Source organism: Uloborus diversus, unplaced genomic scaffold, assembly GCF_026930045.1.
Source record: "Uloborus diversus isolate 005 unplaced genomic scaffold, Udiv.v.3.1 scaffold_12, whole genome shotgun sequence".
NCBI lineage: Eukaryota > Metazoa > Arthropoda > Arachnida > Araneae > Uloboridae > Uloborus > Uloborus diversus.
Window position 1 is genome coordinate 1,054,660 of NW_026557876.1, and position 27,800 is coordinate 1,082,459.

Sequence of the window (27,800 nt, forward strand, 5' to 3'; positions counted from 1 at the left end):
GTCACACTTTTCAACATTTTCGACCCTATCGCCTTCGTCACAAAGTTTCACACTTCACCATGCTCCCTGTTCCCTTTGCCACATGTCATACTGTTTTTAATAAACTTTCTTATCAAAAAAAAAGCTTCATGTCACATTTTCTCCATTGTATGTCCCTCTTGTCATTTATTTCCTCCCCCTTGTCACGAACGGTTAAAATTTAATGAACCCCACCTTAAACAGGGTCTTTATTCGCAGTCAGTTCCTTGCAAATAGACATTTCTCTACTCTTTTTTTTACGAATGAAAAAGAAAAATATTTTTCGCGCTGGCATTTTGGCGCCAAAAATTTTACACCAATGGATAAAGTTCGCCCATTTCACGATTATGGAAGTCTTCCTGAATGAAATGAAACCGTAAAACTCCTTTTATACGTAAAACTTCTGTATAAGCAATATTCTTTGTAAAAGTAGGCAGAAATACAAAATTTTCAACAGTCAAATGAACGAATTCTACTCAAGGCAACAGAATTGTCCATGCGAAAGCATTGGACGTCGTAATAATACGCCAATTTTATCAAAAGTTTCACCTCGAGATTTGTTGCTGGCGATAGCAAATGCAGGTATTATTTTGAGAAGATAATTTCGTCGAAACTGAAAGTCCTCCCTCCCTCACTCCGTAAAATGATTTATTTAAATATTTAAATCCCGAAAACATAATCAAAATGAAAATATTTTTAATGCCCATAGTTACACAAAAAGCCTCAATAATTTAAAAAAAAAAAAAGAATTGCATTTCTTTACGGTCAAGCGCGAAATGGCAACGAATAATATTATCTAGTAATTTCATCACGCTAACTAAGTTGCGTGAAAAATCAAATAAAAATGAATTTTTGCTAACTTATAATTGCTTCTAGATCCTTTTCTAGTCACCTTGGCAGGTTTTCGTTTTTTTGCCGTTAACAGGGGATAAAAGTTTTAGGAAGTAGTTTTCACGAGTAGTTTCCAACCATACCAAGCTCAAAGCACTAAAATGCATTTTTCGTGTAGAAAAAGCGGTTTAAAAAATGAAAACTTAATGTTTCACGCTTCCGACAATGAATTTCAACAATGGAAAAGAGATTAAATCAATATTTTCGAGTTTCGCTAACTAAAAAACGCTTATAATTTTTTTTCTAATGGGTTTAGGTTGTCGGACCTTGGTCGCCCTGACAATTTTTTCGTTAGGAGTATTTTTTAAAGACCTTTCCAACCATTAAAATTCGAAAATACTGGACCATCAGTTCGCGTAGAAAGAGCCAGTTAGGACGAAAAAGCGTTGTTTATTAATATCAGTTAATTAACGTTCGATTTCCAAAATTTTTACTTATCACACTAAAACTGGGCAATAGCTACCGAACAAAGAAAGAATGAAGGAAATCGGTTCACAAACAGAGGAGGAATCGGTACCGAAAGAAAACGCCTCGCCTATTAATATACAAAGATACCCCCTTTAAGTTTGCATTCGTCCTTCACAGCTTACGAGAACTAAAAGGTGGGGGAACGTTAGTGGGGTTGGAAAATACGTCACATGTACGAGTGGCAGTGGCGTGAGTACATACCGCAAGGCCCCACAATCCGGGGGCCCCGGATTCGCAAGGGGCCCAAAAATGTTTGAGGTTTGTTTTCATTTAATTTTTCCGTGAATCAAACCTGGTTTGAAAAGCTTAAACATAAGAGCGTTAAAAAAAAGTTAAGGAATTCATTAAATTTATGAACCTTAGGGACACTTTGAGGCACCTAGAATCCCAGAACCTATTGATTTAGGACCTCCGATTAAGATATCGGGGGCCCTTGGCCAAACGCATTTTTGGGGCCCTCAGGTAGCCAAATATTACAATTTTTTGCCATTTTGGGCCCCCAAATAGCAGGGGCTCAAGGTCACTGCCTAGTGGGCCTATTCAGTAAATAGGCCCCGAGTAGAGAGAAGGGGGCCCACGGTCCAACTTCCATGCACGAAAACCAAACCTTGGCTCGGTACAAAGAGTACCACATGCCCTCCCTAGACCATCACTGGCCACGGAAAGAAGGGAAATTTCCTGAATGAAGAGGAAAGGAAGGAAACAGTCCTGACCGTACCAAAGCCAGTTAAAAGAAGTTTTTGTGTAGGATCTATCTTTGGGGGGTGGAAGGGGGCGAATCGGAAGAGGTCTGAAAAATTTTTGAGCTTTGTTTTCATTCAATTTTATTAAATTTTTCTAAAAATCAAACAGTTTTAAATGCTTATATTGATTCTGGGCCCCTGAGCCTATTGGTCTACCCCCCCCCCCCCAGTAAGATATCAGAGGTCGTTGGCCAAACACTTTCTCCGGGCCCTCTTATAGCCATACGTTGAAATTTTTGCCACTTGCTAAAACAGTTTTCGCCATTTGGGGGCTCCCCGAATGGCCCGGGGCTCTAGGTCATAGCCCAGCTGGCCCATTTAGTCAAGAGGGTCCCTGACATTAGAAGGGGAAACCGAACCAACTCTTGACCTCCCAACTTACAGAAAAGAAATGGAATAGCATCTTCGTTTTAAGATTACTTTTTTTTGCAGGCAGTTGTTATTATATTACCTACTAAGTTTTCTCATTTTTTTTTCCTCAAAACAAATAAAAGATAGGGACTTTACCAAGAAAGTGAGAAGGAAGAGATCCTCTAAATAATTGCCTTTAATTCACCAAAAACAGCCTATTGTGTTTTTAAACTTATATTTTGGAAACATTCCTGAAGAGAGTCCAGAAAACCTCTTTCTTCTCAATATTCAAAAATTGCTTAAAATTACTTTTTTGGAACTTCGATTTTGAAAAATTCCGAAACCTTCCCAAAAATTTGTGATTTTTAAACTTTGATTTTCAAAAAAACTGGAGCAGTCCCGGAGCCTTATCTCTTATCGTCATGTCATCAAAGGTGGCCTACAACTGTGTTTCAGGAGTTTAAATTCGGAAAATTTCCGGGGGAGAGCCTCCGAACCATCCAATCTTTTTTGAATTACCGAAGATCATCTAAAATTGCGTTTCGGGAACTTCAATATCAAAACCGTTTTCCGGAAGTCTCATCTTTGAACAACTTCCCCTTACACCTTACATAAAATCCTATAAACGCATTTGTCGACCACTTTGGATGAAGTTAGGGGAAGGGATGAGGGGGTTCCGAACTTTTCCTTATAAATCAAAGTTGCAAAAAGGCAATTTGAGAATGGCTTACATTCGCATTTTTAAATCTTCAATTTCGTAAAATTTACAAAGAAGGCCAACAAAATCGAAAAACTGTGCTTCAAATTTACATGAATACGATTTTTAGTAGGGGGCCCAAAATCAGATTTGCTGGGGGGAGGGGGGCAGAAAATTGAAGTTACACAACTGACCAGAGGCATGGCTAACCAATGTTTTTTTTTATTGGGCGGGGGGATTCGGCGGGCATTTAATCTTTCACTTTATATACGTACTAGCTGCACCTTCACGGCGATACCCGTGCAAAGAACTTAAAGCTTAAACCAAGGCTCCATGAGATTAAAGTATGTCAACAGTTGCTCCGAAGCATAAAATAATCCCCCAACTCTATTATCTAACCTCACTAGAAAGTCGCCCGTCATGGTATGAGGGGTGGAAATTTGCTTCCACGTACATTTGAAAGCAACGATTGCCTGTTTGGGGATATTTTGGTAGTTTTAAGTTTTAACCCAAACTCCAGTGGATTAACCCTTAACTCTGGCAAATAGCAGATAATGAGGATAGATAATGATGCAGTGGCTAATAAACATCTTTTTATTTTATTTTACAAAATGATGTTTCCGTGTTTCACTTAAAAAAACGTAGCTCTTCAGCGACTATTAATTTTGAACAGGGAACAGATTAAAAGCCTGGATATTCACCGTGGGGTGCAAAAATGTCAGTTTATGATTTGACTTATAAGAAAACCCTTAAATATTCAAGTGGAAAGCAAAAATGAAATTGACGCAAGACTGGCTTCGACAGGGAGGGGAGATGAAGCACTAAATGACAATTTGGATTGAGGAAAGCCTTCGAAATTTCTAAACCATCTGATGATTAAACTAATTAATCCCTTAGAATGTGACACATTAATTGACGAAAATTCAATTTTTCTATTTTCCCCCCAAAATTCCAAAGAATTTTTTTTTCCTTACCCACCACTTTAAAATTCCCATAATTGTTACATCTCCAAATGTGACACAATAGGGAAGACTTCCCTGTAACATATTAGTGAAGTTATGAATGGCAACAGTTGGAGTTGTCAAATCTTAAGAACAAAGATGCTCGTGATAATTATTCAGTGGTAATTCAGTTGTTAATATGGATGCCGATATTGGATTCAGTTTAAATAAAATTATTATTTTAAATGTTATTACTTTATAATTCCCTTGTGACATTCTAAGAAAACATAACATGGCGCAGTCGAAAGTTTGAACCACTTCAAAGAAACAATGGAATACTGCAGACCGCCAATGGGCCTGAGTTTCGTCGGAAATGTAGCGGATAATTGGCGAAAATTTAAACAACAGTTTTGCATTTATATGACGGCGAAGGAACTCAAATGTATTTGAAGGAGTGGGAAAATTTGGTAAATGCAGTATTAAATTAAAAGAAAATTATTCTCCAATAGCTCGTCCTCCACGACGAGTACCCACTTCATTGCGTCCGAAACTTGAAATGAAATTGATAGAATTGGAAAACCAAAATATTATTGAAAAAGTAGAGAATCCGCAAGATTGGGTTAGCAATCTAGTAATAATAGAAAAATCTGATGGTTCACTCAGATTATGTATGGATCCACAAGACTTAAATAGGGCTATCAAGAGGGATTACGCATTGATTCCAACAGTTGAAGAACTTGTTACTAAGTTATGTAATAAAACAGTATTTAGTGTTTTGGACCTAAAAGATGGATTTTTTCAAATGGAATTGGATACAAAAAGTAGTGATTTATGCACATTTAATACTCCATTTGGCTGTTACAAATTTTTGAGACTTCCTATGGGGTTATCATGCGCTCCAGAAATTTTTCAAAAAACAAATGAGAAGAATTTTGGGGACATTCCGGGAGTTTTAATTTATTTTGATGACCTGCTTATAGCAGGAGATTCTTTAGCTGAACACGATGCGATATTAGCTAAGGTAATCAAAAGAGCTCAAGAGCTAAATGTTAAATTCAATAAAAACAAAATTCAGTACAGAGTTTCAAAAGTCAAGTATTTAGGTTATGTTTTCGGGTTAGAAGGCATGAAACCAGACCCAGACTACGTAAAAGCTGTAGTTGATATGCCCGAACCCACTAATAAAAAAGAACTTCAGAGAATACTAGGAATGATCAATTACTTAAGGCAATTTATACCACAAGTATCAACGCTGACAGCACCTTTAAGGGAGTTATTAAAGCAGGATACTAATTGGCAATGGTTTCCAGCACATGCAGCAGCTTTAAGTAAGTTAAAGGAAAAAATTGTTAGCGCTCCTGTTCTGAGTATTTTTGATAGCTCCAAATCCATTGTAATACAAGCTGATAGTTCAAAAGATGGTTTGGGTTGCTGTTTATTACAAGAGGGACGTCCAGTCGCGTTTGCATCTAGAAGTTTAACAAACGCAGAAAAAGGATATGCTCAAATCGAGAAAGAATTTTTGAGCATTGTATTTGCAACAAATAAATTCCATTATCTGATTTATGGGAGACCTGTGGAAGTTCTTACTGACCATAAACCGTTAGTATCTATAATGAGTAAAAATGTTGCACATGTCGTGTCACCTAGATTGCAGCCCATGAAGATAAAATTACTTAGATACCAATTAAATTTAAAATATCTGCCAGGGAAAAATATGTATATTGCTGATTTGTTATCAAGATCATTTCTATCAGAGCCAGTTGCAGATGATAGTGAAATGACAGAACTAGTTCACTGTTTAAAGAAATATGTACAAATTAGTCCTGATAAGCAGAAAGAATTTGTTGCTGCTACACTAAATGATGAAGGATTGTCTCATGTCCTGAGATTTTGGGTCGAAGGATGGCCTGAAAGCAAAGTCAAAGTTCCAGATGAGGCTCGTGATTATTTTAAATATAGAAATGAAATCTGTGTAGATGGGGGTTTAATATTTATGAATGACAGAGTTATTGTTCCAAAATGTCTCAGAAATGAAATGTTAAATGTGATTCACACTGCACATTGTGGAATTGAAAAAGCAAAAGCAAGAGCCAGACAAGTGATTTTTTGGCCAGGAATCAACAAAGATATTGAAGTTATGATTTCAAAATGTGAAAACTGTGATATGTATAAATCTAAAAATGTCAAAGAGCCTCTTTTGAGTCACGAAGTTCCAAACTTGCCATATGAAAAAATAGGAATGGACATATGTGAGTATGGGGGTGTAAATTACTTAGTTGTGGGATGCTATTTTTCAAAATGGTTAGACATAATAAGATTGAGTAACAAAACTGCTAATGAAATAATACCAAAATTAAAAGAACTGTTTTCAACTCATGGTATACCGCAGAAAGTTATCTGTGATAATATGCCGTTTGCAAGTTTGAAAATGGAGGAGTTTTCCAGAAAATGGGGCTTTGAAATCATTACTAGCAGTCCCCACTACCCAAAATCAAATGGATTTGCAGAAAAAATGGTAGGAATAGCTAAAAATATTATTCGTAAATCTGGAGCAGATAACATCCAAGTAGCTCTGTTAGAGCACAGAAATACTCCAATCACTGGAACAAACACATCACCCGCTCAACTATTAATGAGTCGATGTCTTCGTACTAGATTGCCAACAAAACTCTCCTTCTTGAAGCCGAAAATAGCAACAAATTGCAAAGAGAAATTTGAAGCTATAAGAAAGAAAGCGCAGTACTATTACAATATGAATGCTAGGCACAGACCAGACTTTGCTGAAGGAGAAAATGTTCTTATAAGAGTGGGTAGTCACTGGGAAAAGGCACAAATTGTAAAAAAACATTGTTCACCTAGGTCATATTTAGTTAAGACAGAAAATGGTAGAATACTCAGAAGGAATTCTTATCATTTAAGAAAATGTAAAAATTCAATGCAAACTACTTATGACCCCAACTCTGACAATATTAGTATTCCGTCTGTTTTAAATCCTCCAAACACAATAATAAATCAAAATAGACAAAACGTAGCTCAAGGACCAATTAACAATACAAACTATGTTACTCGTAGTGGGAGGGTAGTTAGGCGACCTTCCTACTTGAGGGACTATGTCTGATCTGAAAAGGGAGGTGTAACATATTAGTGAAGTTATGAATGGCAACAGTTGGAGTTGTCAAATCTTAAGAACAAAGATGCTCGTGATAATTATTCAGTGGTAATTCAGTTGTTAATATGGATGCCGATATTGGATTCAGTTTAAATAAAATTATTATTTTAAATGTTATTACTTTATAATTCCCTTGTGACATTCTAAGAAAACATAACATTCCCTTCCCGTTCTGAATGAACGACAGCACAATGTCACTTCATCCACAGACAACTTACTTGGGAGGTTGTCCTTCGCCATCTTGGGATTGACGCTTGGACGTCGATGGCAGCTCCCCATCTGCTCCTCGGTCACTCCCCTGAAACAGAGAGAACAAAGGGCTCTTAGGATGGACAGCAAATCAGGCAACGCATCTACCAGTGTGTATTTTACCTAACGTGGACCATTTCGAGCTTTGAGATCAATAATCCTAAATTTTATGAATTCACCCCTTATAGTTATAATGCTATTAAGATCTGAAAAGTGTCCTTTTTACGCTGACTGACTGTGACTCCTGGCGCGATTTTGAAATGTTTCCTTAAATAAATCGAAACGAAACTGTTTTGTCAAGCGCTGCAAACACAAGGTTGCTAATGTTTAAACTTAAATGTGTAATTTTTAAACAGAATGGGACTTGTAGCAATACTTAAAGTTCCATTAAAGTGAAAAACGATCGGCCAAGTAATTTAATTCGCAAATCTAAAGCTTCAATTCTGACTGTGCAACACAATTGATGTCTGCACAGAAGGCTGGGAAAGTCCCCAAACACGAAAAAGATTGAAAGAGTTTGAAGTCGGCACCACAACTCCGAGAAACGACACTTTCGGTGCAAGAAACGCACAGAGCTCCTTATCGTCTGCTCATTCTTTGCGCTCGAGACCAAATGATGCAGGAAATTCTTGACGTGGAAAGAGTTTCTGTGGAGAATTAATCGCTCCATGCCAAACTCCAACTCCGTGGAGGAACGGAGAACTTTTATCGCTTGGAATTTGGCAACACTTGAGCTTTAGAAGCGTTGCACAGAGTTTCGATTAATGGGAGCTAGGTGGACAAAAGCCAAGTTCAGAATTCATCACTTCATCACACAAAATTAAAGTGTTCCTAAATTCGCATGATTTAACTGTTCAAGATGGATATTATTTACACTGGTAAGTGCTTTTTTTCTCCAATTCAATGACTCCATCTGATAATCAAACAATATTAAAGTTTTTTAAAAGATAAACCAAGGAGTTCTTGCTCAATTAAATCCTTTAATGTGATGGTAATGATTTTACCCGTTTGTACCCGGGCTAAATTTTCTGTACATAATAGCTGCACTTTTCCCATTATTAATAAGGCGTATTACAGTCAGCACACTCGAGTACAACATTTTTTTCTCTCTAGAGTACTTTCTTTCGAGTAGGGATTTCTTTGAAGAATGATTGAAGCACCCAAAGCTTTGAGTGAAAAAAAAATGTCGTACTCGAGTGTGCTGACTGTAATACGTCTCATTAATAAAGGGAAAGCTGCAGCCACTATATACGGAAAATTTAGCCCGGGTACAAATGGGTACAAGTCATTACCATCACTTGAAAGTTTTGAAACAGGCAAAACATCCTTCGTTCATCTTTAAAAAAAAATTTAACATTGTTTAACTGTCACGTACATTAATTAAATTAGGAAAGAAAAACACTTACTAGTATAAATAATATCCATCTTGAACAATAAAATCATATGAAATTAAGAACACTTTACTTTTGTGTGATGAAATGATGTCTGGAACTCAACTGATTTATTCTGCTACAAACGGATATGTACCTTTAAACTTATTGCTAGACAAAAATAAATGACTAAGTATCATGTTTTGGTTTACTGTTTGCATCATCCCAACACCAAAGTTTCGAACTTCGAACATGACTTTTGTCCACCCAGCCAGCACTAATCGAAGCACTGTGATTGTTAGTGTCCTCGAGAGAACAGTGGACGGTTTGTTGTCGGAAGAGAACCAGAAGCCCTTTCGAATCTTTCGAATCTGTATTGCATGTAGATTGTAAATAGTTCCCTTAGCTCTTAGTCAAAGCATTAAAACTGAACCACGTTCAACTCATTAATTAGTCTCGACAGAATCTGAGAATCGGAAGGAATTCAAGGGGGCCTGCCAACAGAGGAGGGGAAGGAAAAAAAGAGGAGAAGAAAGGAAATGGGATGAAGTTTTTTAAAAACATGAGAAAAGCAGACAATGCACAAGTTAGCAATAAGAAATGTTTACCAATAAAGGGCATGTATCACAAAGATAAAAAACTTTTTCCGGACACCAGGGTTGGCAAAAACCCGGGTTTTTTTTTAAAAAGCCCATGGACCCAGGTTTTTTTTAAATAAAACCCAACCAAAGCTGGGTTTTTTAAAAGAAATGTAGGTTTTTTTTGTCTTTTTTTAGGGAAAATGTGAGGTGCAGCATATTGTAGCGTAAGTATATGGACAATGAACAAAAATTGTCTTGGGGTAAAAAAAGCTGGAAAATTCAGCGTTTTCTGAAGAAAAGTATAAAAGACAAAAAAACCCAAGAATGGTGAAGTTTCAGATTTTTTAGTTTCTATGATTACCAACAGTTAAGGCAAAGTTACTTCTTGAGTGATAAAATCTATTGTTCGTTCGTTCGTTTTTAATTACTACATTTTTTTTGTGCATTTTACTTTATTGTATTTTATTTTGTTAAGCAAAACTACTGTAGAAAATCAAGTAGTTTAAATCCCTTTTTACTGAATTCCAGCTTAATCAAGACATTTCTTTGAACTTTATGTTGCCCGTTTTTCTATTTCTGTGTACAGAGTAAGAAATATTAAACTTTTTCGTAAGATAATGAAAATACTGTACATCCTATTCTGTTTTCTGTCTGACCGTTTGTGAAACCTGTTAATTTCTAAAAAATATACCTTGTTTATTGGAGATTTGCGACGTGTTGGTTTGCAGAAAATAATTCACATGAAAACCTTTTAGCTAGAGTAGTTTCCTCTGTACAATCTACAAATATTGAGAAAATCTGATGTGACAGGACTTAATCAAGATAATTTGAGTTATTTATTGACCAGTTAAAGAAAAAAGGTAAATATATTTATTTAAAATCTTTGAAGTATTTTTTTAATGCCCTTAAGAGTTAACAAATACTATTAAAGTTCAAAATTCATTTTTATGTCCATTGTCTGTGGTGAAGAACAAATAAAAAAGTTTAAATTCTAAAAGTATTTAAATTAAATTTTCTAAAAATTCTCAGAAAATTATAAAAAAACCCGAAAGTGGGCTAACTAATGGGTTTTTTCAAAAAAATCCATTGGGTCCAATCCGGCCAAACCTGCCAGAAACTGATGATCACTTTTCACATTTCGCAATCTAAGCCTTTCTAAACTGGACTTCTGTTACGAATCACAAGTTGTATTGAACCACAAAAAGATATTCACAAATAACAATCAGTACCTGCAGTTCCTTGTCAGTCTCCCCTTTTTGGAGGCCTGCATTCGTGGCCTGGGATCGTAATTTTGCCTCCAATTCCCTGCACCTTGCGCTGGAGATTTCAAGGTCACGCTGGGCCTGAAAGAGTTTTGCAAACAATCAGAACGAAATATGGAACACACAGCAGAATTCATGGCTGTACCCCCATCACTGCTATCAATCAAAGAAAGTTAAACATTTAAGCTGCATTCTACGAACGTATATAAAATAGCAACGTTTAATCTAACTCGCGAACAGGATTGAATTAAAACAATGACCAACCTTTGAAGATTTATAAATGGCATCAACACAAATTGGGTTCGTTTTGCGGCCCCTTCACAAAATTTGAAATAGTAAAAGCGGTCTCAAAACCAGAGCCCAATTTAGCTCTATGCCACCTCAAAACATGGATTTTAAATCTGCCCCTCCCTCCCACTGAAAAGGGAGAAAAACCTTGATTCAAAATCAGGGAGTTTGCAGTGTTTATAAAAATTAAAAACTATTTCAATGTCCAGCAGGGGGCCTAAAATTTACAATTTTCTTCAAAAAAAAATTGTATTTTTCTATTTATCTTATGAAAAATGGATTACAAGTTTAATTTAAATATCAAGTTCAAAAATTATTAGCAAACACATTTTCACATTAACATTTAGAAATGAATAACGCAAAGATGATACATTTAAGAAAAGTAACTTAAACTAGTATAAATCAATAGCTTTGAGTACTATATGCAGGGTTGGCAGGTTTTTGCCGAAGGCGGAAAAAACCATGGAAAAAACCACGGTTTTTACCGCTCGGCAAAAATAGGTTTTTGGCAGTTTTTGCCACAGTGGCAAAAATAGATTTTGTGTAAACAACTTACGGACAGTTTTTTTTCCTTTTATATAAAAGTAAAAGCATGAAAAGATTTTGATAAAAGACTTTGCCATTTTCTGTAGAGTGAGCTAGTATCACTAAAAAGTTGAGTGAATATAGAATGCACATATTGATCAGCTTTTTTTTCTTCTTTTTAAATTCTTTTCCTGGCTATCCATTTTCCCAGTAAGTGAGAAAAAATGCATTATTTCTTTAGTGAGGAAAAGTTAATATTTTTCTATATTCAAATAAATATTCTGCTATTAATTAAATAACTTAAAGATCTTAGTGCAATCAAAAAAAGTGATATTATATATATATAATTAGAATTCAATTTTTAAAATTAATTTACTAAGCTTAAGTAAACATTCTTTGTTTTAGCATTGAAGGAATTGACTCATTCTGAAAAAATTGTTTTAGCAAACATTTAAAATCTTAAGTTTTGCAATCCCAACATTTGTTTTTTATTTATTTTTCACCTTATAAATGAGAAGTAACATGGAGAGACATAACTAAAATATTAAAGTGCATTATTTATATTATATTGTCACTATTTCTTGATTAACACTATAATGCTACTTTTTTTGCAATTAGGTTTTTGCCGTTTTTTCCATTTTTACCGTTTTTTTTCCATTTTTGCCATGGTTTTTTCCACTGACCTTTTTGCCGGCAAAAAATCCAACCCTGAATGTGGGATGCTTAAATGTTGCAGGAGAGCAAAAAATTTTATTTAATGCTAATTACGTACTTTTGCGTTTTTTTTCAGCTCTAGAATTTCTTAAAATTTACCTCACATTTTTTAAAAAATATATATAGGAAAAAAATTTCATTCTTTGAAGAAAATAATAAAATTTAGATTCGGTACCTAAATGTTTTTTAATTTAAATAAATGTTTTTTGGATACAACTATATGTCGAGTTTCTAAAGAAAGTTTTGTTCTGATTCGGACAATTGTACAAGCGCTGGTTCACACTTTAAGATGCAAATCGGCAACGGTCCCCATTGTTCAAATTATATTATATTTTTATATTTGTTTTGACATAAAAGGGAAAATATAAGAGGGAGTGCGACTCGAATCAAAGTTGCCTTCCACCGGCAACTTTGCTATCTACGACGTGTGCCTCTATTCCAAATAACAGATCCATTTTTTAGACAGTATTATCAATTGAAAATCTTATTTTCTGTCTTTTTTGAGTCATGTCACTATTTTTCTCAAACATCGAAATATTTTTTTGACTTTCAATTTAAAGAAAAGGTACTTGGAAGAAAAAAACCAAACGTTTATTAAATTTAAAAACTTTCCATATTTTGTGTTTTTGATCATTTTCATGAGATGCAACATTTTGAACTAAAAATGTTACTCACGAGGCTTAAATTTCTTGACATAATGGAAATTCATTTCTGCAATTGGATTATCAGTTCTTCAAAATATCGGGATAATAAGAAAACTGGTGGATATAAGTCCCTTTCAGATAAACATATATGCTACACATTAACCCAGCAGGTTTCAGTTAGGTGGGCCCAACCGGGAGGAATTTTCAGGGTTGGGCACATTTTTTGCCACCCCGATAAGGATCACGAATGTTATTTTTACGCGATAGCCACTCCTCAAACGTGTTGTGTGGTCGCCAGTGAAGTCGAGTCTGTTCAGGTGCAGGACACCTGACCCTCCCCCTGATACCCACGATGCCAGAGAGTGGAATCGGGAGAATCCTTACCTTGCCGAGAGTCGTTTTCTGTTCCTCATTCTCGAGAGCCGTCTTCTCGGAGAGTTCCCGCAACTGCTCTCGAAGCTCGGCCTAAGAGAAAGGAGATGGAATTAAAAGACGGGGAAAACACATTCGGAACGAAACACCGAAGATTGAATTTATGCGAATGCACTGCCACATTGTATGCAATTTTGATTCAGTTAGGAATTTGCTTCTCCCTTACAATGACCTCTATTAAACTCAAAAAAACATGTTTTTCGGAAAAAAGGTAAAATTTGATTTCTTTTTAAAGTTTTAAAGAATCATTCAAACACATTCAGAATGCACAAGTATGAATTCACTTAACTGGCAGGCAAAAATAAAAATAACAGCAATAAAGTAAATTTTTGAATTATCAGATTTTATTTAATTTTCCCGAGGTCATTCTCGGAAATAAAGTTTCTCCATACTTTATTTCGTAAACTGTGAAGCTAGCACATATCACACCTAGTACAAAACCACCACAATTGCAAAAACTACTTTTCAAGAAAACTCAATTGAAATGTGATGCGCCTTAGCTTCAATTCTTATAGTAACACACTGACACATCTCAAAAACAAGGCTAAAATTTTTGCACTAGGCAATAAAAATGCACCAGGACATACATGTAACTCAAAATCGACATTTTTTGACTTGTGGCGGCGTCGTATTAGGTGTGCGATATACTGTTACGTAAAATTTCATTTAAAAAAAATTAAGAAAATAAAAAACACATACACAGTGTGTCATTTTCTTTCGAGTCATAACGAGAACTGGCCGAGTGTCATAACAGTTGCAGGAGGACAGACATAAAATCAATTCTCTGGTGAAAGTTAAATCCTATTAAGCTTAAAAGGACACATATGTCAGAAATGTTGAAGCCTAACTATAGTCAATGCCTTAAAATGTGTTCAGAGCAACATTAGTTCTATTTCTGATGCTACCGCATAGTAGAAAAATTACCAATTTACGTTTGGAAAAAAAAATGCATTATTCTCCTATCCTTAAGAGTAAACCTTGACTTGTGATAATTCTTGAGCACTTTTATTGAATTAACAACTGAAGACATTTGGCAGGTTGAACTAGGGCAACTTGCTTTTTACTACAGAGCTTTCTTTTTTTTTTTTTTAAGTTCAGCAAAAGGTCTTAGGGTCCTTTCGGCTTACATAAATGCAACTTCAGTTATAATAATCTTCCAAAAGAAAAACTTTCAGACCTGGTTAATTTTGTTTTGTGATTTCACCCAGTCCTAAGTTCACTAACCTTTTAGGTAGAAAATAATATTGTATCATGAATTTTATTTTGTTATTATAAAAGTAATTTCTCTTTCTTACCAAAAATATCTTTCGATAATATTTATTTTTAATGTTCCTATAATTCCCTTTTTACTGCAATAAATAATTTTACAATAATGATTGATCCATTTATGAGTTGAACGAAAAATGAGTACAAATGCTTTATGAAAAAGCAAAAAAAAATAAAAATAATAAACAAATAAAAAAAGAATGCTGTTAAGAAAATGTTGGAAATAGCTTTTTCAAGACCAGTCATCAATGTATGAAAAAAAAAGACCCTCAACCCACACAACAAAACAATTCTAATTCTTTAATCGCAACTGTATGACACTTTTTTTCTCATTTAATTCAAATCATTTCAAACTAAACATGAGACTCACTGTTGGGAGAACTTCAAAAAGTTTTATTATTTCAAAAGTAGTTAAAACAGGGTTGCCACAGGAATATGCAATAAAAAAAGGTAGCAGGACACTCTCAAAAAGGTAGCACTCGTGCGGTGAGAAAGCATCTAATAAATATGTTGTAAAAATTTGACATTTTTCTTTTTTTTTTAAATTTAAAACGAATGAAAATACAAAAAAGAAGCGTTTTTGTCCCTCAAATTTTAGAACTAATTTCACTAAAATAATCATACTTTAAAAACTTTTATTTTAGACTGAACTATTTTAGTATGTTTGGCAGCAAGCTACTGCCCTTAAGCCAGAACTAAGGCAGAAAAAACTACGTGCAAAAGACAAGGCGCGATTTTGAAATGCTATCCCATCCGGAGACCGCAGTCTCGTTCTTGTCGGAACTCATCTGTCGGGAACAGGGAATGATCCAGTCGGAGGCGGATGAAGACTAGAAGACATCCGAGACTCGAATGGCGGCAGGATGTTGCTTCATCGTCACACTAGGGTCTCATTAACGAAGAATAGGTTCATATGAACAAAAGAAAAGGGTCCAGAACATGGTCGTGCCCCAGTCCACCCCATCGGCAGGGGCAGAAACATAGAAAAAGGAGAAACCGGTCCTTTGGACGGGCGACTACGAGATTTCGGCAAAAACTCCAATGGGTCCCTTCATCTTCGCGCCCTGGTTTAAAGAGTGAAAAAGTAAAGAGCAAATGACGAAAACACGAGAGCAAATTGATGAAAAGTGAAGTCGATCGGTGGTTTTCAATAGACACGACCGGGGAAGAGAAGGATACAACGGGCGTCTTTCTGTTTAGAGTCGACAAAATCTCATCTGTGCTCGGGAGGAATTCGGTAGGGTCGCAAGAACAAAGGTTGTAGAAATGTCTTCTCCCATCTTTTCTCACAAAGAAAACCTAAGCGTTTTAAATGAAGGCAAGTTTCCTACGAATTACATGAGGCTTTCGGAAGGAAAATGGGAGCAAGTCTTTGCCTGACCACTAAAGTTTAAATTCTGTTAGTCCTATGACGTCTTTGATGACTCAGACCGGCGACCAGCGTCCATTTTCATCCCGGATTGAGAAATATTCCAACCGATGGTTTCTTTCCTTTTTAAATATTTTTCTAGTCTCTTAATGCAATAAAAAAAATGGAAGATGAACCCAGTACACTTCCTGCATTTCAAGTATAAGTAGACACGCAGCCCCAGACATTTTCGTAAATACTGTTTCTGACTAAGAATAATGGTTTGCAATTCAAATTATTCTCATAATCGCATGTGTAAAAAAATAATATGCATACAGTATAAGGTAAATAATGAGGAATACGTTTTATTTAAAAAAGATCTTTTATATTTTTGTAGACAAAAAAAATTAACCCAAAGACCCTGCAACGATGCACCTCAGCCTTCTCAAAGTACTCGGGCAGAACAGATACGTGAGCACATGTTCAGCTAAAGGGAAAACGAGCGGATAAAAAGTTTCACTCACAATTTTCTGGGCAAGTCTTGACACAGCACTGACAGCTTCTTCAGCCTGAAAAGAAAGATGGAGCAGGTTAGCATCGGTCGGCTTGAATGAGAAACGAATCGAATGGGCCGCATCGCATCGCAGTTTGTGATTCGAAACCTCTGGAAGACGGTGCAATATCGTAGATTGCATCGAAACTTTTGTGATGCAAAAAATAAACAACCGATTGCTTTTGGAATGAGAAAGACAAAACTAGATGGAGATAGATGCAGTGAGCTTGATTTTAGATGACCATTTTTATTAAACAGGGAGCAGATAGTTTTCATTCTTGTAATGCTATACATTTAATTTCTGAAAGTGTCCTATCCTAAATATTCCTGCATTTGTAGAACCACTCATTTGCACCACTTCTTTTATTTTGTAAAAGAAAAGTGATAATAACTGAAGTCATTGTTGAAAACGTTTTACACCTTGTTTGTTTACTTGTTAAAAATGTAATGTACCAAATGTCGTGAAACTGCTCCTCAATTTTACAGAATGCCGCTCAAAGTCAAAATTTGAAAAAAGTTGAGCAGTATTGCTCCTCAACTTTTTTTCCACACTGCAAAGGAACCTAGATTTCGACACCAAAATTTTCCCCGACGCTTCTCGATGTAAGGAAATTTTCAGGGATTGACCCAATTTTTTATCTTTTGGTTGCATTTTGTGAGAAAAGGAAATTTTGTGCACGTTTTTCTTTCGGTGAGAAAAAACAACAACTAATTTTTGGGCATTTTTCAAAAAAAAAAAAAAAAAATGCTGTTGGATCGTATACGGCTTATTTTAATTGTCACAACTCTAATCTGAAATCCCTTCCATCTGAAAAACCCTCACTCGGAATGACTTGAAAGCCGGAGGTTTTCTTTCAACCGCAGTGATGGAGCTCAAAAGTGATGAAAGAACTGTTTTTACAAGCAAAATTTTGTAAAAGGTTTAGTTTTGAGAATTTAAAAGTGGCCGCTGGTACAATACAGAATTTTATGAAGAGTCGGCAAGGCCAAGGCAAACCCAATCTGTGTCTTGATCTGTTAAAAAAATAGTTTTTCTTGCTCTTGGAGACAACTCCTAAAGTTTTTAAAATGTTTTAAAAAGTAATGGAAATTACATTTTCGATTCGAACTCTGCGAAAAAGTCATCCTGTCAGCTAGCCTGCACGCAAAATCAAGGTTGGCAAAAACCCGTTTTTTTTTTTTTTTTTTTTTTTTTTTAAAGCGCATGGACCCAGGTTTTTTTTAAATAAAATCCCTTCAAAAAAAACTATAGCTGGGTTTTTAAAAAGAAATGTGGGGTTTTTTTTTTCTTTTTTTCCAGAAAAATGTGGTGTACTTGTACATGTTTGAGCCTAAGTATATGGACAAAGCAAAAAAATTGTCTTGGGGGAAAAAAAGCTGGAAAACTAGTTAAAATTCAGCATTTTCTGAAGAAAAGTATAAAAGATGACAAAACGAAGAATGGTGAGGTTTCAGATTTTTTAATTTCCATGATTACCAACAGTTAAGGCAAAGTTACTTCTCGAGTGATAAAATCTATTGTTTGTTTTTAATTGCTACATTTTTTTTTTTTTTTTTTGCATTTTACTTTATTGTACAGTGAAATCCCGTTACAACGAATACCGATACAACGAAATATCCGTTACAACGAACAAAACGTTCGGTCCCGTTTAAAACCCCATTAAGATAATGTAAAAAAAATCTCGTTATAGCGAAAAGAATTTTTACAAAAATCCGTTAAAACGAAAGGTTTTTCTTGGCGTCAGTTTGAATATTTTTCATTTAATGCTGTTTTTGGAAATAAAAAAACAACTTTCGTTAGTCGTAACGTGAAAACTCCGTTTGTACTTCTGAAACAGAGCCATTCAAGGTGGAAATCCACTCATGCTGAAACGTAAGCCAAACAAAAGCCAGTGTCTAGCCATGCGCTATTGCATGGTACCCCACGAATTTGTCAGGGGGGAATCCGCAAGATTTCAACTTTCTTGTGGCCAGTGACTCACGCATTCAGTCTGTAAGGTGCGAAGAGAGAAATCGGACAAAGTGGCTCCTGATTCGTCAGCGCGATGAGAAGACAAGCATACGTCATTCTTATTGCCAGCGGGTGGTCTAGTTTAGAATCACTAAAATTCTGACCAAGGGTCATGGAGTGTTTTTTTGGTGAAAATGGCGACTCTCAAAAGAAAGCAGTTTTCTCTTAAAGAAAAGATGGCTATTATCATAGAAGTGGATAATGGATTAAAGAAATCGGAGGCAGCGAAAAAGTACGGCATATCCCCGTCAACTTTATCTACGTTTTTAAAAGATCGAAAGAAAATTGAAGCACAACTGCAATCATCGTTGCTTGGACCAAGTCGGAAGCGAATGCGGCCAGCTCAATTTCAAGATGTTGACTCTGCTGTGTTTCAGTGGTTCCTGGATGCGCAACATTCCCATCAACGGCCCACTGCTACGAGAGAAAGCTTGCCATTTTGCAGCAATGCTTGAAGTGGAAAATTTTCAAGGAAGCATTGGTTGGTTGAATCGCTTCAGAGACAGATATGGTGTAGTTGCGAAAGTAATTTGCGGAGAAGCAAGTGATGCACCTGCCCAATCAATAAGTGAATGGAGGTCTGGCGAAATAGCCGCTTTAATAGAAAACTACAGTCCAGACAATGCAGATGAAGCTGGTATCTTTTATCAGCTTGAGCCGCAAAAAACATCGACATTCAAAGCAGATAAATGTGTCGGCGGTAAATCTTCGAAGCAAAGATTAACGGCTCTCTTCTGCTGTAATGAATCGGGAACGGAGAAACGAAAAATTTTAATCATCGGTAAGTCAGCAAAGCCTCGATGTTTTAAAACTGTCATTCTTTACCTTGCGAATACAGGGCAAATAAGAAATCTTGGATGACGCAAAGCCTTTTTAATGATTGGTTACTTAATTTCGACAAGGATATGAAAAAACAAAACAGAACAGTACTCCTTCTTATCGATAATTGCACCGCCCACAATGATCTTCCTAATTTAGATTTTGTTCGTGCGGAGTACTTCCCGCCTAACTGCACCTCCGTTCTTCAACCACTTGATCAAGGCATTATCAGAGCTGTCAAGGCTCGCTACCGATCACTTTTGTTAAGGCACATTCTTTTGGGCATCGAAAATGACAGTGGAAGAAAGCCGAACGTCAAAGAAGCCATAGAGATGATTGCTGGATCGTGGAACGAAATTAGCGAAAATACAATTGTCAATTGTTGGCGTCATGCGCAGCTATGCGAGGGAGATGAGAATTCCGTAGAAGAGCTGACCAATCCAATTTAAAGGATCTATGGAGCACTGTCAAGGCTCGTACTTCTGTCCCCGATGACGTCCGACTGGACGATTTTATAACAGCAGATGATGGTTTAATGACCTGTGCCGAAATTACTGACCAGGAAATCATCGATTCCATTAAAAACTCTAAATTAAATGGTGAACTAAGTGAAGAAAGTGAGAATGAAGATACAGCGTGTGCTGACCCAAACGTCACCGCAACTCAGACTATTGAATTCCTTTCAAAAGTAAAGCAATTTGTTTCGTTTTAGAGCGATGTACCTGACTTAATTTTTTCCCACATTCATAAACTGGAATCTTTTGTAGTGTCCTCTGGGACGAAATCTCTCGTGCAAAAAAAAATAACAGATTTTTTGTAAAGACAACCGATAAGTAAAAGGTCAGTGTTAAAAAATATTTTACTCTTTGTTTTTTCAGAATAAATAATGTGTTTGATAAAATTTGCGATCGTTAGTTACGATAAATATTGCAGATTTAATTATATTAGAGTACAGAGTTGCAAAACTAACACTTTTACAAAAATAAAGAAAATTTTAAGTAAATTCCGTTACAACGAATATTTCGTTACAACGAAATATTTTGTCGGTCCCTCGGAGTTCGTTGTAACGGTATTTCACTGTATTTCATTTTGTTAAGCAAAACTACTGTAGAACCTCAAGTAGTTTAAATCCCTTTTTACTGAATTCCAGCTTAATCAAGACATTTCTTTGAATTTTATGTTGTCTGTTTTTCTATTTCTGTGTACAGAGTAAGAAATATTAAACCTTTTTGTAAGATAATGAAAATTCTGTTCATCCTAATTGTTTTCTGTCCAACCGCTGGTAAAACCTGTTAATTTGTAAAAAATATACCTGGTTTATTCGAGATTTGTAACGTGTTGAATTGCAGAAAATAATTCATATGAAAGCCTTTTAGCCGAGTAGTTTCCTCTGTACAATCTACAAATATTGAGAAAATTGGACATGACAAGACTTAGTCAAGACAATTTGAGTTATTTATTGACCAGTTAAAGAAAAAAGTTAAGTGTATTTATTTAAAATCTTTGAAGTAATTTTTAATGCCGTTAAGAGTTAAGAAATACTACTAAAGTTCAAAATTCATTTTTCTGTTTATTGTCTGTGGTGAAAAACAAATAAAAAAGAAGTTTAAATTGTGAAAGTATTTAAACTAAATAAGTTTTTAAAAATCTTCTCAGAAAATTTTTAAAAAAAACCCAAAAGTGGACTAAATAATGGTTTTTTTTTTAAAAAAACCCATTGGGCCCAACCTGGGCAACCCTGCACGAAATCCCCCGTTGCGAAAGTCTATGATTCATGTTATTTTCCTACCGCAATGGTGCGGCGCAATGAGCAGAAGTTGAGTAACACTTGGCTGATGCATAGCGAAAATAATTCCAAGAAGAGTTCATTTCAAACTTTATCACGTTATTCTGTCTTGCTGAGAGCATTGAGACCCCTCCCCCAAGATGAAAATACACCCCTGAAAATTTCATTCGCATAGCCTTCATTAAGCTCTACAAAACAGTATTTCAAAACATTAGGTTGTGTTCAATTTAGTTTTTCTTTGAAACAGAAATAGTCAAAGAAAAATACTCGAACTTACAGAGTTCATCTTGTCAAGTTCTTAATTTCCTTCTGTTTTCTGTTGAACTGAATCCTGCAATTAAAACCAAAAGATACAAAACAACATTCAAACATAGTCCTCATTACATACATTAAAAAAATTAATTTATCACAATTCAAACATTTTAATTCCTCAGAATGTTTCAAAAGCATCAAAAGAGTCAAGGATTTAAATAAGCAATCGTCAACACCCCCTCCCTCCCACCGGAAATCCCGCCTTCATTACTTTTTCTAACTGATTCTGAAAAGTTAAAACAGGGTTGGGTTTTGGACTGTCCAAAACTGGTTCAGGACAGGCCAGGTGGTTTTTATTGTCAAAAGTGTCTGCAACTGTCTAAAACTATGCTAAAGCTAAAGAGGTGTAATCTATCAATTCTTGAGTATTTACTGCAACAGTCATAATGCATAAATATAGATATTAATGAGGTTTAAGTAATGAATATTTGATAATATTTTTCTGAAATGTTCATTTAAAAAACATTTTACTTAAAAAAATGGCCAATAACTGTTACATAAAAACTTCCTCGTGTAACCGTTGGTAGAGTTGTGTAAGAGACACCGACAATTCTGATGAAACCAGATAGGATGAGGAAAGGATGACTCATGGACAGAATTCTTCATTTCCTCTTGAAAAAGTTCTTTATTTTTCGATCAAAAACCCTATTAAGTTCAAATGAACATAGACAACGAATGACCTCGTGGTGTATGTTCATAACCTTCCACCACTGCCTCAGAAATACATACCTGCCAACATGTCTACTTGGAAAACCTTACAATCTCCCGTTCAAAACCTTACAATGATTCAAAATTACAATAACACTCTAATTTCCTTTACATTTTTATTACATTACAAGAAACATAACTGTACTAGAAAACATAGAAGGCCATTGAAAAACTAAAAATAGAAATGTTCAAAAAATTACAATATCTCGATGAGGTACTGGGGTACCTAATTTTGGTCCAACCTCATACTGCAAATTAAAAAAAAAAATACTCTGCCTCCAAACAGTTTCCCCAAAACAAACCACTTTTTATCCACTGTTTCTTCATTTATTACCTCAAGAAGTAAGTCATCAATTTGTAGAGCACAAAATTCTGCTTGGAGTTGATCTTTGGCCTCATCTTCAGTTTCGTTAGAATTTTTGAAACTAATAGCTGGAAATATATCTGAGCACCATAATTAAGGAGATGGCGTTAGAAGGTAAAAACTCATTAAGGGACATTCTACAAAAAGCAGTGTTTACAATCTCTGTTGATGGTAGCAATGATTCGAATGCACAAATTTATCCTATTGTGGCAATTTATTTCAACACTGAAGAGGGCAAAATAAAAAATTCTCTACTAGCTCTTCCTGTGCTATCTGGGCGCTGTACTGGAGAAAACATTGGGAAATTATTACTTGATACCTTACAGGTAAAAAACATTAGTGTAGAGAACTGCATAGCTTATAGTGCAGACAATACAAATGTAATGATTGGCGATAAGAAGGGTGTTGCTGCTCATCTTAAAAGCAGAAATGAAAATCTCATTGTCATGGGCTGTGTTTGTCACCTTATTCACTTAGCTGCTGAGAAGGCAGCCAACTCCCTTTCTGTATCAGTGGATGACATTTTAGTCGACATATTTTATTATTTGGAGAAAAGTGCAAAGAGAAAAGAAGAGTTAAAAGATTTGCAAGACCAATTTGATGTGGAAAACCACAAAATTCTTAAACACGTGTGTACTAGGTGGCTGTCTCTAGGCAGGAATTTAAAACGGTTATTAGAACAATGGGATGTACTTTGTAGTTTTTTTTAAAAATCAGATCGTACAAGCGGATAATTCTAAGAAAAATTGAAAACATCTAAGAAAAGCTCTTCATGCAGCAGTGAGCAGCAAAACCAAAAAATTGAAGACAAATTCAAGTTGTGCTATGAATATGACAAGTTCAAGTAAGAAAAGCACTGTATGTACTCAGAGTTATTTGACAAGAGAGGAACGATTACTTATGTTTTTAACTTCTGATCTGAACAAAACTTATTGTTTATTTTTGAACTTCATGATACCAATTTTTGAAAAAACAAATGTAATATTGCAGTCTGCAGAACCGAAAATTTATATTTTGAATTCTTTATTGTTAGAAATGTTTAAAGATATTTTATGCAAATTTGTTCAGCCATTTGTTCTCAAAAGTTGTGTATGTATAACTGATGTGAAGTATGCTGAGAGATGCAACCAGAAAAATGACCAAGATTTGTTAATTGGTAGTGCTACCTTAAAAGTAGTCAATAAATTAGAAAGTAAGGAAAAACAGCAATTTTATTCTGATGTTAGACAGTACTTTTCTGCATGCTGCAATTATATCAGACTCAAGTTTCCTGTTAATAGCGATGTATTAATGCATGCTGAAGTTGCGGACATTGACAAAATTTCCCAAAAGTCTTTCATGGATGTGCATTATTTTTTGTTTTAGTCCGATCACATGCAAATTTTTTAGAAATTTCACATTTAGGAAACATTTTTTTAAAGAGTTGCCCTGCATGATCAGCTATTGCTATAGGCAGATTATGCTCTAATATGAAACTGGTGAAGAGGCACTCCGCGCGTATGACATCACTTCCCGCAGCATCATCCACACGATTAAAGAATGTCCCGAGTCTCTGAGATTTTTCTTAAATTGCCATATAATCTTGGTGCTTTTTAGTTGCAACATGGTCCTTAATATCACTTTTGCCACCATGCGCAATTTTTATATCGCAACTGCAAATGGTACAGAGCGCAAATGAGGGCCCTTTCCTTGACCGGTTTATGCAGGGGATTTCTTGTGCATAGGATTCCAGAAACACTTGATTATAACTTTTTCCTTTTTTCTTTTCCATTTCACGGCAGTGACAATTATTCAATCCAGAAAGAAAAAACACTGTTACGGAAGCAAAATCCAAAAATAAATTCACACGAGGCGAGCAACGCCGATTACGCTATTGCTGCACGTCTTTCTAGCCGGCAGGAGTGGATGCTCAACGAGTTGCTAAAAATCACGATCGACGCATGGAGGCGGGCTTAACAACTTCCCTCGTTTATAAACAAATAGCGCATGCCTAGAGGCTAGGAGAAAAGTGTTGGGGTGGTACGTTGAAATTGCGCATTTCTTCTTCGCGTAAAGGCTCGGGTTTGAAAGCTCAGTGATCACGTGATCACCATGCGTAAAAGCATTGCGCGGTGGCTCCGGTCGATTGTAGATAGATGGGCTTGAGCGCGTTCGATTGTTTGAACGAAAATTTTGCATTTTTAGGTTTTGAGGAAATTTTACGCGAAACCGTACAATTTTAGTACAGAACCTTACAACCGTACAATTTGTACCAAAACCGTACAATGTACGGCCAAACCGTACAAGTTGGCAGGTATGGAAATACACCAACTGCTCATAAATTTCACTCCGATAACCAGTCTTACATAATATAGACGAACGCGCGAACAGCGTTCGCAGAAAATTTTTGGCTCTGCAGAAATTTTTTTTCAAACTGCTACCGTTGATTTAAAAAAAAATATATATATATATATATTTTTTAAAGGGAATTTTTAAGAAAATCCCAGAATTTATTTCTGTTAAAGCCTTTCTCCAAAAGCATTTTAAAGCACATGTGTAAAAAAAAAAAATAATGGTTTTGGCAGTGGTTCAGTTGGTGAAAAATAAGCAAACTATATGTTATTGTAAAAAAAAATTAAATGATATAATGATTTAAAGCACTTTTTTTTGTCTCTTTCATATTTGAATATAAATTTAATTTTTTATTCAAGGGTGAGTGAGGCAAAATAATTATTTGCAGAAAATTTCCAGTTAGGATTTGTGTTCGCAGAAAGCTTTTCATTTTATCTAAGTCTGCCGATAACACCTCCCTATTCACGGGCCACAGCAACATCAGTTTTTTTATTTTGCCGAGAATTCTTATTATTTTAAATCCAAATGTACAACAGTCTGTTATTATTGGACCCTTGTCTCTTACTGGTGCCATTACCCCATTTGCTAAAAAATGGGAAATGAGGAGTTTTATGGAAAAGTCGGGTAATATTGGAAATGTCTGTTTCTGGACCCTGGTCTGTTACTGGTGCATGGGCACCCATATGCAAAACTGTAAGGGGGGGGGCTCAGATATTTTAACCATGGTTTAGCAGGATATTTTCCATATGAAAACCAATTTCAGGACAGATTAGAATCATTCAACTGGACATTTTTAATTACTTATTCATTTAATGGCTGAAGAAGAAATATTTTTACATGTTTGCAAAGAAAAAATACTAAAAACAAGGAAGTTCTAATTTCTAAGAGGGGGGCTCGAGCCCCCCCCTCCATAGGGGTGGCCTTGTACCGGTGCCGTTACCTTATTCGCTAAAAAATGGGAAATGAGCAATTTTATGGAAAAGTCGGGTAATATTGGAAATGTCTGTTTCTGGACCCTCGTCTGTTACTGATGCCGTTACCCCAGTTTCTCAAAAAATAGTTTCATCCATTTTGGACACTATTGTTTTGAACAAGATGGTAAAAACCTTGCCAACTCTGCTTTCATTTAAAAACATGCACAAATATAGGGAAGTTCAGTTACTATTATCAAAAAAATAAATAAACTCATGCATATACCACTTGAAATTTCAATCAAGAATTCAACTTCTGTGTAACCGGATTAAAATCGGCTGCGATGAAACAAGTTGAATGCTCTCATTGAATAAATGTTCAATTTAAAACATGACATGAACATACATTTTATTCTGATTTTAATGTTTTCTCGCAGAATGCAATTTTTCCAAAATATAGTTTCGGACAGGACGGTAAAAACCGGGGTTTTTACCTTCCGACTCTACATCACTAATTGCGTGTATTAAAAATAGTTTGAATAAAGTTTCATCAAGAAGTACCGGGGAGCAAATGCAAATGAGCAAGGCAACAGAAAACAATATTTTGATTTCTTTTTGCTGTTTAATGTGAAAACTGTTTCTATACTTGCCACGTTATCACTTAAACAGCAATAAAACAAATAAATAACATCATATTCTTAATAACTTCTCGGTTTATTCTTGAAAACATCCCTCCTGCTTCCTTTTTTTTTCATTTCGGATATGACTAACCTAGATCGAGATTTTGAAATCCTGAAGTAAATCACTGAATTGCTTATACTTCTCCAATCATGACATTGAAAAGAAAGATTCTTCGGTTCACGATATGTTTCTTTCATTATTTCATCAAGTCTTGTCAACAAAAAATCAACTGTGTAACACATACGTATGTATCAGTTTTACCAATTATTTTACATTTAGATTTAAAAAAAATATCCATTCACTTTCTGTATTTTTTTTGTAACATACCCAGTTTTAGGGTATTTACCCAGGCCTTGGGTAAATACCCAAAAAATATTTACCTACCCACTGGGTATTTACCCAATCCACATCACCAGATCCATGGCACAGAAAACGAATCATACAACCTCGAAGTCACACATTTACCAGCAATAAGTAACAGAGTAAGCGAATACGGTCGGACGGCGATTTAACGAACCCTTTTTAACGAATTCCGCGTTTTAGCGAATTTTTCTCATTCCCCGACTAAAACGAAGGCAAAAACCCTTATTTACCGAATAATAAACCCTGAATTAACGAGTTATTTTAACAACCAAAAAATTTTGTTTTGTTCATTTGAGTTGAAAATATTGGAATGTTTTTCAAATGATATATCCATCTCGTGCGAAGCTGAAAAATACTTTCGTTAAGACGACAGGGAAGTGGGCTTCAATGAATAGCTATTCTGTTGCAGAAAGCGATAATGAAACTCTCATCAAAACTTTCTTTTTACTTCACATGGAATGGAAACCGTAAAAATATATCTCATGCAGTTCGCTGTAATTGACACAGTATTTTCTTTTCTCCATAATGTCGAAGGAGAACTATTTCGAGTCTAGTATCGAGGAAATTTTTAAATTGTCAGAGTCTATTACTCAGTACAAGATTTCAAATTAACTAGCGTGAAATAAGTGGCGGAATCCTGTGTAAAGAGTGTACACTTTCTAATTATGGATATTTTTGTGCAGTTGCTCATTGGGGCTTTCAGATAAAATAAAAGCAATTTTTTTAAAAAAATTTCGCACCCTGATGTTACGAATAACCCTGACTTAACGTAAAAAAGTTTTGGTCCCGATGAATTCGTTGAATCGGGGTCCCACTGAAATAAAAATGGCGTCACTTGTTCTGATATTTCATTTCAAAGTAAACGAGACACGGAAGGGACGGAAATCATGAGTCAAGTCACTTTTGCAAAAGAGGGAAAATAAATTTTATACTCCTTTGAAAGAGAACGGATTAAAATCTTACCTTTAGAACTCTTGAATTCGAACTTAACGGCTTTCTAG

The 27,800-nt window shown here is 35.4% G+C and overlaps 1 protein-coding gene across 1 annotated transcript in view; it reads left to right on the forward strand.

Annotated features, from left to right (window-relative positions):
• Positions 1-18,878: 18,878 nt before the first annotated feature.
• Positions 18,879-27,800, forward strand: part of LOC129232412 (ankyrin repeat domain-containing protein 23-like) — a 14,762-nt gene continuing 5,840 nt past the window's right edge. Inside the window, exon 1 of the mRNA XM_054866557.1 lies at positions 18,879-19,161. Coding sequence (XP_054722532.1) covers positions 18,879-19,161 — 283 coding nt within the window. The remainder of the gene's footprint in view (positions 19,162-27,800) is intronic.